Genomic DNA, 12199 nt, shown 5'->3' on the forward strand with positions numbered 1-12199 from the left:
CTGGCCCAACACCTCCTCTGCCCAAGGACTTCCCTCCCCAGGTCTCAGGACCCACCTGGTCCCTCAGCTCCTGCATGTGACACTTGACATTCCCTTGGGTGACTTGTTCCTGCTCCGTCTTTGTGACTCGATTCTTCCAAAAGGTCCCCAGGCAGCACCTGCCTTGGCCAGGTCTCTGAGGGCAGCTCTTGAATTCCAGGATGCTAGTCCTGGCACTGGGTCCACTTCGAGCTACCAGTCTGACTTCACTGAGGCAGAGCTGGAAACAAATGGGCACTTGGCCCCCATGAGCTGGCACAAGTTGGGTGCCATTGACCCCCACCATCATGACCAGTACGGGGAAGGTTGGCTTCACCCTCCTGTAGCTGAGCTCTCCCAGGGGCCCTGCAGCTCCCAGGGGACCCTTGTGGGAGTCCCCGTGGACCTCTGAGCAGCAGGCCTGTTACCTAGTGATAGAGATAGTGGTGACCCTCCCTTGTAGCTCAGTAATGCACACCCACTCCGCCGCTGGTGCTGCTGTGACTCTTGGCATTTTTGACCGGAGGATAGCAGCCTTCACGTCACCCAGAGGCCTGAACTTCTTCTGAATATGCAGCAGATGGAGGGTGAAAGCTGGTCACACTCAATGCTTCTTTAAAGGACCACCTTCAGTCCCCTTTGCTGCCACCCCACAATCATCAGAGCAAAGTGATGTCTGAAGTTTTGGGAAAATAATCAGTGACTCTCCCAAAGCAAACATCTGGACCTTTTCCTCATGCACATGTTTTCACCCACATTTTCTCAATGCTGACTGTGCCTCTCCCGTGAGCCCGGCCTGTGTGCATGTGCTTCGCCAAAATGCCCCTCGTCTCCCGCACCTCCAGCAGCAGGTACTCTTCCCGGGTCCCTTGGTGGAGGACGAGGCTTAGGTTCAGAGAGGTGAAGAGACCCGCCAAACCAGGACTGGGAAGGTCCCCAGGAACCGGAGCTGCAGCCTGGTCCTTGAGGTCCTTGTTACTGGGGAGAGTGGTCAGGGCGTGGGTGTGGCAGCTACGGCCCTGGTTCCTGTGCCGAGTGGCCTTTGATTCCTTCCTCCAGGTAACACCACTTGGGACTACTCGCTTCCTCTAGCAGAGGACAGTGTGGAGGCTTGTAAAGGCAGACATGACCCAAATCCTGAGTCTGGTGGAAATACTCACATGAACGTCCTCTTGTGGGTGGACCAACGTGGCCTGGTCCACACTGACCTGCTGCTGAGGGTGTGGAGCCACTGCTCCCCACCCTGCACCCCACTTCCTTCTAGCCACCTGCGTCTCCAGTCCAGAGAGTTTAGATTTTCTGCCAGGCCCTCAGATCTTCAGTTGGTGGCTCAGGAAGTTGGAGCCCACAAGGACTTTGCAGTTGGCGGTGTGTCCAGGGGAGGCCTCAGAGCAGGGGCAGGGGAGCCCGGCTATTGCTCGGGCCAGGAGAAGCCAGGCAGCCAAAGTGTGTGCCTAGGGACAGGACTGCTGATGAAGCCAGATCGAAGCTTTTCTCACAGACCCATCACTGCAGGGCCCACAATCAATTGCTGCTTTATTACACGCCACACATTGTAATCAGAATCAATAATCTTCATGATAAACAATTAAACAATTATTCCTCCCTCTATGGAGTTTCTCTATTGGAATCAATGGGACACGAGAACGGGGTGACAAGAAAGTGATGCCCTCTGGAGACCAGGGCTGGCCCTGTGCACCCTGCACTCCTGTCTCATCATGGCAGACATGGTAGCCCAAAGGTGGCTTGCCTGCACCTGCTCCGTGCCCCTCAGAACCAAGGAGATGCCTCTAATGCATTAGACTCGGGTTGATTGCCAGGAAGAGCAACCCACTCTTGGGGTCACTGAGCCCAAACTCAGAATAAAAGAGGCAGGAGGTGTCCCAGCCCCCACAATGCCAGCTGTCATTCAGATGCCTGCTCTCGATGCTGGGAGGGTGGGGCCCATTTGGTGTTCACCTCTGCTCACCTGTCTGCCTGGCTGGCTCTGCTGTGGGAGCCAGCAGGGGTCTCCAATCAGATCCAAGCTGGGCATGTCCAAAATCAGCTCCAAGACCACCTCTTCACCTCACCTAGAGCCTTTCAGTGTCTGATGCACAGTCTGGGCAGGTAGCAGAAACAGCAGAGAGCAATCTCTCTCATGTCTCTGGTCTGTCCTCCTTTGATTGCAGAGCGGCCAGCACCCCCCAGAGAGCTCCTGGTGCCCCAGGCGGAAGTGACAGCCCGCAGCCTCCGGCTCCAGTGGGTCCCAGGCAGTGATGGGGCCTCCCCCATCCGGTACTTCACCGTGCAAGTTCGGGAGCTGCCCAGGGGAGAGTGGCAGACCTACTCCTCATCCATCAGCCACGAGGCCACAGCCTGTGCAGTTGAAAGGTACTAAGGGAACCAGGACTCCCCCCAGGCAGCTTGGACTCCCTACCCACAGAGTGGGAGTTGTGTGGCTGTGTGTCCCAGTTCCTTTAGAGGGCAGTGCTGGGGAGGGGAGAACGTGGAGGAGGGGTGAGCAGCAGGGTGACCCAGGGGACCAGGGAGGAACTATACTCCTGTTCAGACACTGACAGGTCTGCTCGGGGGCCTCAGGGTGCCTTCTCACACCCCTTACTGTGGAGGAAACAGGCTGAGAGGCTAAGTGAACTGTCAGACCTATGTGGTCTTGGAGGGGGTCCCAGGCCTCCAGCAGCCTCACCACCCAGGGCCCTGGAGAGAGCTGTGTTAGGCACAGAGGAGACTCTTTCTCACAAGTCTGCTTGCTGCTGAGCACCTGCTACTAAGCCAGCACTCCAGGGCGTGGGGAAGGGACTCCTTGTGTGAGACCCCCCTATGTCAGGTCTGGAGTCCTCACCAGCACCCAGGGGAAGGGCAAGACTCTAACTCCCAGGCGGCACTGTGCAGCTCATTGAACCCCCACTAACCCAGCGAGGGCAGGTGGTGATCCCCATTCTGCAGCTGGAAACTCAGGAGAGCAGCTTGCTGACCCCGAGCGTCCATCTAGCTTCCATGGTGCCCGGGCAGCCCTGCACTGCCCCACCTGAGCCATAGCAGGTCAGAGATGAAGCCCTGGGTGCCTCCATCCTCAGGGACCCAGGACAGATTTTGGAACCAGGCAGGTGGGAGTGTGGCTCCATCACTGTCTCAGGAGTGACAACGGTGGGATCTAAAGGAAAGAGAAAGGGGTGGTCACAGCACATAGCAGGAAGAGGGATCTTAATGTAAAACGTGGGGGCTCAGGCCTGGCTTCTGCCTCCTGCCCTTGGGTGACCTTGCACAGTGACTGAGTGACCTCAGATATCTCCTCACCACCTGCCTTTTAAGTCATGGAGTAGCCTGAAATAAGGACCACATGACACCCAGGGCACCGGATGCTGGAGCAGTGTGCCAGCGGTGTGGTGATGTCACTGTTGTCCCCCCACACTCTGCCCCCAGGAGGCACTGACCCTGAAAGCTGATCAGAGGCTGTGAGCAGCCCCTCCCCTGAGCGGTAGGGCCCAGACTTCTGCAGTGATTCCCAGGCTTGGGCCCACTCTGGAGCTGGTACTCACAGTGGGTCACAGGCTGAGGGAGGCCAACCTCAGCACAGCTACACCCGGTCCCCTGGCCCTATCACACCAACAATAGCTCTCCACTGTGCCCAGAGCCCAAGCCGAGCAGCCCTGAGCACAGGGACCTCATGGCGGGACCAGGCCACCACTCAGCCTCCTACTTGTGACATTCAGACACACGTGTTGGAGAGCTGGAATTTAGAGAGTTGCTCACACCCCACGACTGTAGTTACGCGGTAGTTGGCGAGGATAGTGAGAAGGAGCAGGTGCGTCTTGGCAGTCACCTCTGAGGTGTTCCCGCTGTGGATCCGTCCAGAGGCTTCCAGATGGGTAGAGTTTTCATCTGTGTCATTAATATCTTCACCTGGTCATTATGCAGTGGTCCCCTCGCCCACACGCACACGATACCAGCCGTTCTGCAGACACAAGGCCGCAGTAGTTCTGCACCCATCTACTCTGCCTTTTCCTGTACATACACACTTAGGATAAAACTTTGTAAACCAGGTAGCAATGACAATAACTCATAGTAAAATAGAATGATTGTGTCAATAGACTATGATAAAAGTTACTTAAAACTTATGAATTGTTTATTTCTGGAATTTTCCACTTAATATTTTCTGACCTCAGAGAGCCATGGGCAACTGAAAATGAGGAGAGCAAGACCTTGAGTGAGGGGGTGAATAAGAGCACAGCCCCGTAATCTGCAGAACCGTTCCCATAGGTCATGCACGGCTCCTGGCAGCCCTGTGGAGATGCAGGCCAGAATGTTTAAAATCCCACTTCACAGGTGAGAAGCTTGAGGCAGGGATGTCTTAGGTGATGGGTATGCTGTGCCTCGCTCAGCTAAGCCCTCGGCTCTGACCCTCCATGGGTCTATAGCTCGTCTTTGTAGACACCTTGTCCCCCGGGGAACCTGATTTATGAGGGCCCGTGACATAGAGTAAAGCAGCTCAGCACCAACTTTCAGCCACCTATCTCCCCATGTAGCCGTGTGGCCTGGGAAAAGTCCATCACTGGATATTTGCCAGGCTCCATCTCGTCACCTGTGAAAGGCAGGGCTGGAGGTCGATCCTGTGGTTCTTCTGCTGAGTCCCAGGCTGGCCTCATTGTTGACCACCAGCAAACTGACGGTAATAAATAGGCAATCCGGAATGGCCAGACTCCTCCCAGCCTTCTGCCAGCACCCAGTCACCCGGGGAGCAGCAGCAGAGGAGCTTGGGAGGCGTAGCTCCCAGCCCTCCAGAGGGGAGCCCTCCTGGCCACAGATGTCACCTTCTGGAGCCCCGGAATTCTCCTGCTGTGGCTCTGGGGTTCAGGTGAGCGTGGCCAGGCATGCCCGACCTTTCTTAATAAGCCACACTCAATTGCCCTGGGTGCTGAGCTTAATTAGCAGCTTGCCATGGATATGAATAACTTCACCCCCTTGTGAAACCATCTGAAACAAAGCAAAAAAGGTCCAGCACTTTTTCTGGAACCTTCTGAGATACCCAGACGACTGTGTGCTTAGGTTTGGTCTTAGAAAGCAGATGCCCCATGTTTCAGGACAGGCAGTGTCATTTGGTGCAGAGGACACTGTCATCACTTTCCTAACAGGCCTGAACTAGAACAAATACCTCCTCTACTGTCAGTAGAAACACATCACAGGCAGAATCCCAAGGAAGCAATATTTTGTACACTGCTGTGGCATGATCTCCCTTCCTGCTTAATAATCCTGACAGCTACATTTGACCTTTTCCCGTCTTGTGAAACCTGCTTAAAAAAAAAAATACTGAGTGCTTAACTGTCTAGATCTAGTGACTGTGCTTGGTTCTAGTAACTGTGGGTCCAGAGCACCAGGGAGAAGGTCCACCTGAGACCTGTGTAGCCATTGTGAGCTGAGATTGTGAGACTGTGAGCCTTGCACAGATGTGCAGCAGAGAGAAGGGGCCATGTGAGCTTCAGGATGGACCATGACCATGGGAGCCTGGTGGGCTGTACATTGCTGGCCAGTGGACTCTGACACAACAGGTGCCATGAATCCAAACTGAAAACGAGGGCCAGAAGGGACTTACCACACAAACAGCAGGGACTCAGAGCTGACATGCTGACCCTAAATCCATCAGGGTCTTTATTCTTCTTCCACATAATTTTGGAAATACTGACATTTCAAAATCAGGTGAATTTGGCCAAGGATTTTAAGCATGGGTTGGATGTTTTTTATTCTCTGTGATGCAAACAATGAATTCTTACTAGTTTTGATGCCTTTAAGATAAATCAATAAAAGTAGATAGTTTTTTAATGCCAAGAACTCATACAGTTTATATTATAACCAAAACAATTGAAGTTACACAGAAGCTCCTTTTGTTGATAAGACTCCAAAAATAGCTCTGAGGGAAGAACACAGAACTGCAAGCCCTGCCCCAGCCCGCACACAGCACTCGCTGCAGAGGTGACATTCTTATGTGTGATCAACAGCTGGAGCCAGCACCAGCACACACTTACTTCCTCAGTGTAATTATTTTGGGGTTTGGGGAACAGGGGTTCTTAGGCAAGTCTGGATAGCCAGGGACCTGCATTGTCTACTCTGTTCATTTTCTGGGCTTGGGGGTGGTTAGAAGCAAGAGTTTAGGTCACAGGTGTCATCTCTAAAATGGACCTGAGTCTATTAGTTTTCTGAGGTTGGATAGTGGGGATTTGGAAGGGGAGGCACGTAGAATGTGCAAATGGCCAGGGGAGCAGCCTCCCGCATCAAAGGGCTTCCTGGAAGAAAGCAAGGGGAGTCAGAGAAAGCCTTCAGGAAGACCAGAGAGAGAAAGCCACCTTGGTTAACTGCTTACCTTACCGTGTACCAAGACCCACTGGACTCCATGAGTGGGGTTGGTTACATAATTAATTTTCACAACAGCCCTGAGGAGTAACATCATCTCCATTTTTATAGATGGGAAAAGTGAGAGCGCTAAATGACTTGCCCTGGTATGTGGTGGCAGAGCCAGAATTGGAATCCTGCTTGCCGACTCCAAAGCAGAGGCTTGAGTTGACCTGGGAGAGAGAGCAGAATGGGGGGGAATCAGAGGGGCCAAAGGGGAGACTTCCAGGGTCAGGTGTTCCCTTGCTTCTGTATCAAGCAGTCACTGAAGTCCTGGTCCCCACAGCAGGGAGCCTGGCAGGGACGGGGTAGGCTGGAGTGCCAGGCCAGAAAGTGGTCCAGCAGCCCAGAGGAGCAGCTCTGCAGAGGGGTGGAGGGGGCTGGGGTAAGTGGGCACAGGATGCTGCTGAGTCAGTTCCGAGCTAGGGAACCTGGCGACCGTCACCGTCATCACTCGTCTCATCTGGTCTGTGAGGTGCCGCTCCCTGGTGCAGACCTGACTTGCTCTTCGCCTGTCTTCAGGGCATTGGTGTGGCTTCCTACCAAGCAGGTCAGACATGCCTGTGAGCCCTGCGGCTCCCAGGTGGCTGGTCAGTGCTTGGTGAATGAAGCGAGCCTGGCAGAACCTGGGTCTACTGCTGGACTGTCCTCTCTTGTCCCCAGCCCCGTGAATCTCAGAGCCAGACATGGTTCCTCAGTGCATGGCGTCTGTGCCTGTAGAGGTTGCAGACCCAGGTGGGATGGTGGGAAAAGAGTCTTCAAGGAGTGGGCAGTGTGGTCCCAAGTCCCCAAACCCTTAGTGAAGAGTGAAGTCCTGCACTACGCACTGCTAAATATAAGGCTAAGCCTTTTTTGGAGCTCCGTCCACAGACCAGACACCTGCTAGTTTCTGCACGTGTCCTCTGTGTCCTCTGCTCCTGGCACTGTCAGCCTCTTTTATTCGCTCCTTCAGTAAAGAACTACTGGGCACCTGGTGTGACAGGCACCAGTAACCAGAGCTACTGCAGTAAGTGAAGTGACATGGTCCTTGTCCTCCTGGATGTTGACTCTCATAATGTCGTCAAGGAAAGAGAATGGGATAAAGAAGACGAGGGAAACAAACAAGGTCTGAGGACTGTAGGGGTGCCAGGCTAGGTCAGGCGCAGGTAAGGGCGGTGGCATCAAGACCCCAGACTCCGGGAGTTAGGTAGAAGCAGGCCTGTGGTGAGCAGCTTGCAAACTCGTTTATTGCAGGAATACCCATACATTTTATAGACTCTTTGCCATCACAATGTACCACAGGAGATCAGACCACCAGGCCCCTATCCAGGTTCCCTTGGTAACACTAGGTCAACTTGGGGCAATTGTTTACATTCCCAGGTGGTCAGAGCAGAATGCTCCTCTCTGCAAGTTTACACACTTGAGACATAAACTGCTGCGAGCCAAGAACTAGGATTTCTCCCAACAGAGGACAGCTTGCAGGACAGGTACTTTAGCTATTTATGCTGATCCTAAAGGTGACAGTAACATAACAGTGAATATTAAACGAGTCCTTACAATGTGCCAGACTCTTCTAAGGGCTTCACCTGAATTTAATTGTCCGGTTACCCTTGTGATAGGGTGCTGTTAGCCACCCTGATAAAGAAATAGGGCAAAGTGGCCTATCCAGGTTGACTGGGGACTAAGCTGGGCAGTCTGACTTCAGAGTCCACATTCCAAAAGGCCTTCTGGACCGCCTCCACAAAGCAGGATCCTTTCTCCAAACAAAGTATTTCCAACGCTGAACACCTAAGCCGACATCAGTGGGGCGCTACTGCAGGTGGCAGGGCTCTGCTGTCATAGGGGTCCTTAGTCTCAGGGGTTCCAGGGCTCGGTTTCAGGGCTTCTCCAGGAGGAGAAGCTGCTGGCCATGTATATGCGGGCAGCTGAGGTGGGTGAGGCTGGGCATTCACGGGCAAAGCCCGTGGTCATCACTGACACAGTCACAACTAGGAGGCCAGGAGCAGGTGGAAGTCCTTGTTTGTTTGAACTAAACCGAGGTTTTCCCCCAAGCCTGCAGCAGAGACCATCGTAGCTGTGGGGCTTTGAAAGTATCTCCCTTAAGGCTGACTAAAGTCTGGAGGCCTCCATCGCCGCTCTTCCCAGCTGCAGGAGTGAGTGCAGAGTGGCAAAGCCAGGCCGTTGTGGCCCGGGGAGCAGAAGGCAGGGTTGGTCCTGGGGGCTTGGAGGTGGAGCCTCCCTGGAGCTGATGGAGAAGGGCGTATGTGAAAGCAGAGAGCAGGAGAGTCTCTGTTGGCAGTTCTCAGAAATGGTTGCCCGTTTCCACAAAGCAGGATCCCTTCTCTAAACAGTATTTCCCACGCTGAAGGCATAAGCCAACCTCAGTGGGGCGCTACTGCAGGCAGCAGGGCTCTGCGCTCACAGGGTCCTTAGTCTCAGGGGTTCCAGGACTCGGTTTCAAACCCCCCAGGCAACAGGTCAGCTTTGGATGGTGGGGACAGGGGAGGACTGGCTTTCAGGCGAGGAGGACTTCGGCTTAGACAGGCAGTCAGGGGAACCTAGAGTCGGCGTGTGCTTGAGGACGGGATTCCATCACCCTCAAGTCTCCTGGCCTGGAAAACAGGGGATGGTGCCGGCGTGGCCTGAGGCAGAGCTGCTGCTGGAGGGAAGAGAGGTGTGGCTTCCCCACCTGCCCATGAGGAAGCGAAGGGCAGCTGGAAGAGCTGGTCAGCCTGACACCGAGCAGCCGGGGCATTTGTCACTGACTAGCTCAGTGACATGAAGAGGGGACATTGGCTGTGTAGTTTGAAGACTCCGCTTAGGTGTGGCTGGGGCTTGGTGTGTGACACCCAATAGCTACGAAGGCTTAGTGGCTGGGGGGTAGGAGGAAAACCAAGGAGGAAAGGCTTTAGGGCTTGTCATCACTGAAACCCAGGAGGAGGCAGGTTGGCAAGGAAAAAGCAGGTTTCATTCAAAGCCGGCTTTGAGCAAGAGAGAGCTCCTTCTTCAGAGGATTCAGGGTGGAAAGCTTTTATGAGAGGAAGAGGTGTAAAAGGCAGGAATTTCACAGGCTTTGCTCTTCCAAGACATTGGCCTTGAGTCTCTGTTGCCTTCTTATCACATCAAAGGGCACCTGACCTCCTGGGCCCGCATCTGCATCTTCTTTCCAGATAAACATGCTACCTCTGGATGGAGGAGAGAAAAGCATTGCAGAGGGACTTCTTTAGAAACCAAGAGAAAGGGAGGAAGGGGTGTTAAAGATGGGGAATAGATTAGGGAAAGGTTGGGTGGGGAGGAGGAAGTCACTCTAAGAAAAAGCATCTTTTCAAAGATCTACTTTAAAGAAATGCTTCCCCTATTGCTGTTATGGAAGGAAGGAAAGACGGGAGGGAGGGAGGGGGGGAAGACGCACAGATAGATTTGAAACGCCAGCACTGAGCAGAGCATCGGTGCCCTAACATCTTCATCAGGGGGTTGGGACATTTTTCACAGGGATAGTTGACATGGACGCAGTATTATGTAAAGTGACATATAATGTTGCTTCAAGACACTCCTGTATTCCAATCCTGGCCATGCCATTTACCAGTCCTCTGGCAGTGGGGAGGGAATTGGCCTGACCGGCCTGTTTCCTCAACCTGGAAATGGGCATAACAACAACTCCTGCCTGTCAAGCCCCTGTGCTGACCATATGGGGTGATGCTTACCAAGCACTGGCCCCAGGCAGGTTCAGCAAATGGGAGGGAGAGGGGTCAGTGGCCCTCCCAGCTGGGCAGAGTTTGACCTTGGCTGACCCCTGAGGCTGGGCCAGGCAGAGCCCACGCAGGAGCACTAGGGGCAGAGGGGTGCATCAGGCCGGCACCCACTTGGCGGGTCATTGCGAGGGCTGATCTAATTAACACCTCCTGACAACCCTGCCTGGCAAGTCCTCAGAGGGCAGTGGCTGTGGACTCTCGCTGTGGAGGTGGTGGAGCCTTGTAGAACAGGACAGTTTCCCAGACCTCTGCTCCATGAAATCCTCCTACCCTGGCATCCTGGTCCAGGGTGTTTCCAGGCTGCTCCTCAACAGATCCACATTGTCCTAGAGGCCCGCTCATTGCAGCTGGCGTGGTTAGAGGCCCATCTCTGCTAGCACAGGAGCCCGTGCTCCCTGGGCCAGGAAGATACCTGCCTTCCCTCTGTGCTTGCCCAGGATGGACAGGACAAGGTGGCAAGTGCCCCACAGTCACAGTCTCTCTCCACTTCAGGCTGAGGCCCTTCACCTCCTACAAGCTGCGCCTGAAGGCTACCAATGACATCGGGGACAGCGACTTCAGTTCAGAGACGGAGGCGGTCACCACACTGCAGGACGGTGAGCAAGTTGGTGCCCAACCTTTCTCTACTGCTGCCTCTGAGGCCCAGACACTTGCTCCTAGAGAGAGGCCCCTTTTTGTCTTGAGCCAGGAAGGAAGGGGTCACCAGGGAGCGGTGGCAAGCAGCGGAATCCCATTAGTGACAGACAGCTCAGAGTGTTCCTGCATGCCCCATGGTTGTAAATCAAGGCTTCAAGGGCTTCCAAATGGAATGGAACTTTCTTTGATTGGCTTCCAAAGCCCCTACCATCCATTAGCATCCCAGAAGTTGAATAATTGATAGGGTTGTTAAAAATGAATGTCAGTGGGTAGCTGGGTTTAAGAGGTTTCCCCAGTTTTTCTCTTGCTCGAAGTCCTTGGTTTGAGAACAGCAGGGCAGGTAAGGAAAGCAGAGCCTCTCAGAACATCAGGTGGTTCTTTCACCCCCGTCCTACCTCAGAAACTCTGGGCCTGAAGATTCATTGTAATTTCCGGGGCCCTGATCCTGCCAGACCACAGTGAGCCCGGGAGACAGCTCCATCAGATGTGTGGAGCAGCGATGGCCTGGCAGCCCGTGGGAGGGAAGCGATGGATGTTGTGTAACGGTGAGGCGCACATCCGACCCAGGCCGAGCACTTAGTTCACCCAGCAGCGCTTGATAATAAATCCCTAAGCCAAGCCCAGAGCACCGTCTTTCCCATTTAACGCACCAGTGGAAAGATTTTCAAATAGACCAGCTTCCAGCCACTCACCCTGTGACCTCACATCTTCAGTTCTTACTTTTTAGAACCTAGAAGTTTAGTTTCTCCCAAACAAGGCCTCGCAGGACCTTAGAAACCATCCCAGGGTGGAGGGGAACGATTCTCAGTTCCTCAGCAACACAGAGAGATTGTGTTTTGCTGCAAAACTCGTTCTCCCAGTGGGGTGAAAATCTGCTGGGTTCAGGCCCTGATAGGAGGGCCCTCTGGCCTCTGTGAGGCCCTTGACCTGCCCTTGAGGAATGACTGTGTGGCTCCTCCTGGCTCTCCCGAACTGTTTCCTGTGCACTAAATCTGGGAGTTTATTGGAGTCCCAAGGAAAACCAGGAGAGGAGAGAAGGCTTCAGAGGCTTGGGGGAGAAGCCCCAATTCAGAGTCCTGTGTGGTGCAGCAGCTCTGCTGGGCCGGGGAGCTTGTCAGCCCCAGGGAGCTCCTAGGTCAAGTGCAGAGGTAAAGTGTCAGGAGGCTCCAAGCAACCCCAAAGCCTTCCAGTCCATCCGCTTCAAGTGGGGGCCAGTTTCACACTAAACCATGGGGAAGGTGGCTCTAGAACTAAAACAGCATCCCAAACTGAAAATGCTTTTGCTTTAATTTACATTTAACACAATTGAGGTAATTTTTGCAACTGTGCACTAATTCATAGAAGAGAGAAGAAAGACACATAACAAGCTGATTTTATTGTTGTGTTATCTCTGACAAACCGTGTGAGCACAAGATCCGACAGCCTCCCTG

The 12199-nt window shown here is 53.8% G+C and overlaps 1 protein-coding gene across 1 annotated transcript in view; it reads left to right on the forward strand.

The window, feature by feature from the left end:
* Sdk1 (sidekick cell adhesion molecule 1) overlaps positions 1–12199 on the forward strand; it is an 881670-nt gene that overhangs the window by 792107 nt on the left and 77364 nt on the right. Inside the window, exons 30-31 of the mRNA XM_047533731.1 lie at positions 2190–2391; positions 10626–10729. Of these exons, the coding sequence (XP_047389687.1) occupies positions 2190–2391; positions 10626–10729 (306 nt within the window). The remainder of the gene's footprint in view (positions 1–2189; positions 2392–10625; positions 10730–12199) is intronic.

This window comes from Sciurus carolinensis, chromosome 18, assembly GCF_902686445.1.
Source record: "Sciurus carolinensis chromosome 18, mSciCar1.2, whole genome shotgun sequence".
Lineage (NCBI taxonomy): Eukaryota > Metazoa > Chordata > Mammalia > Rodentia > Sciuridae > Sciurus > Sciurus carolinensis.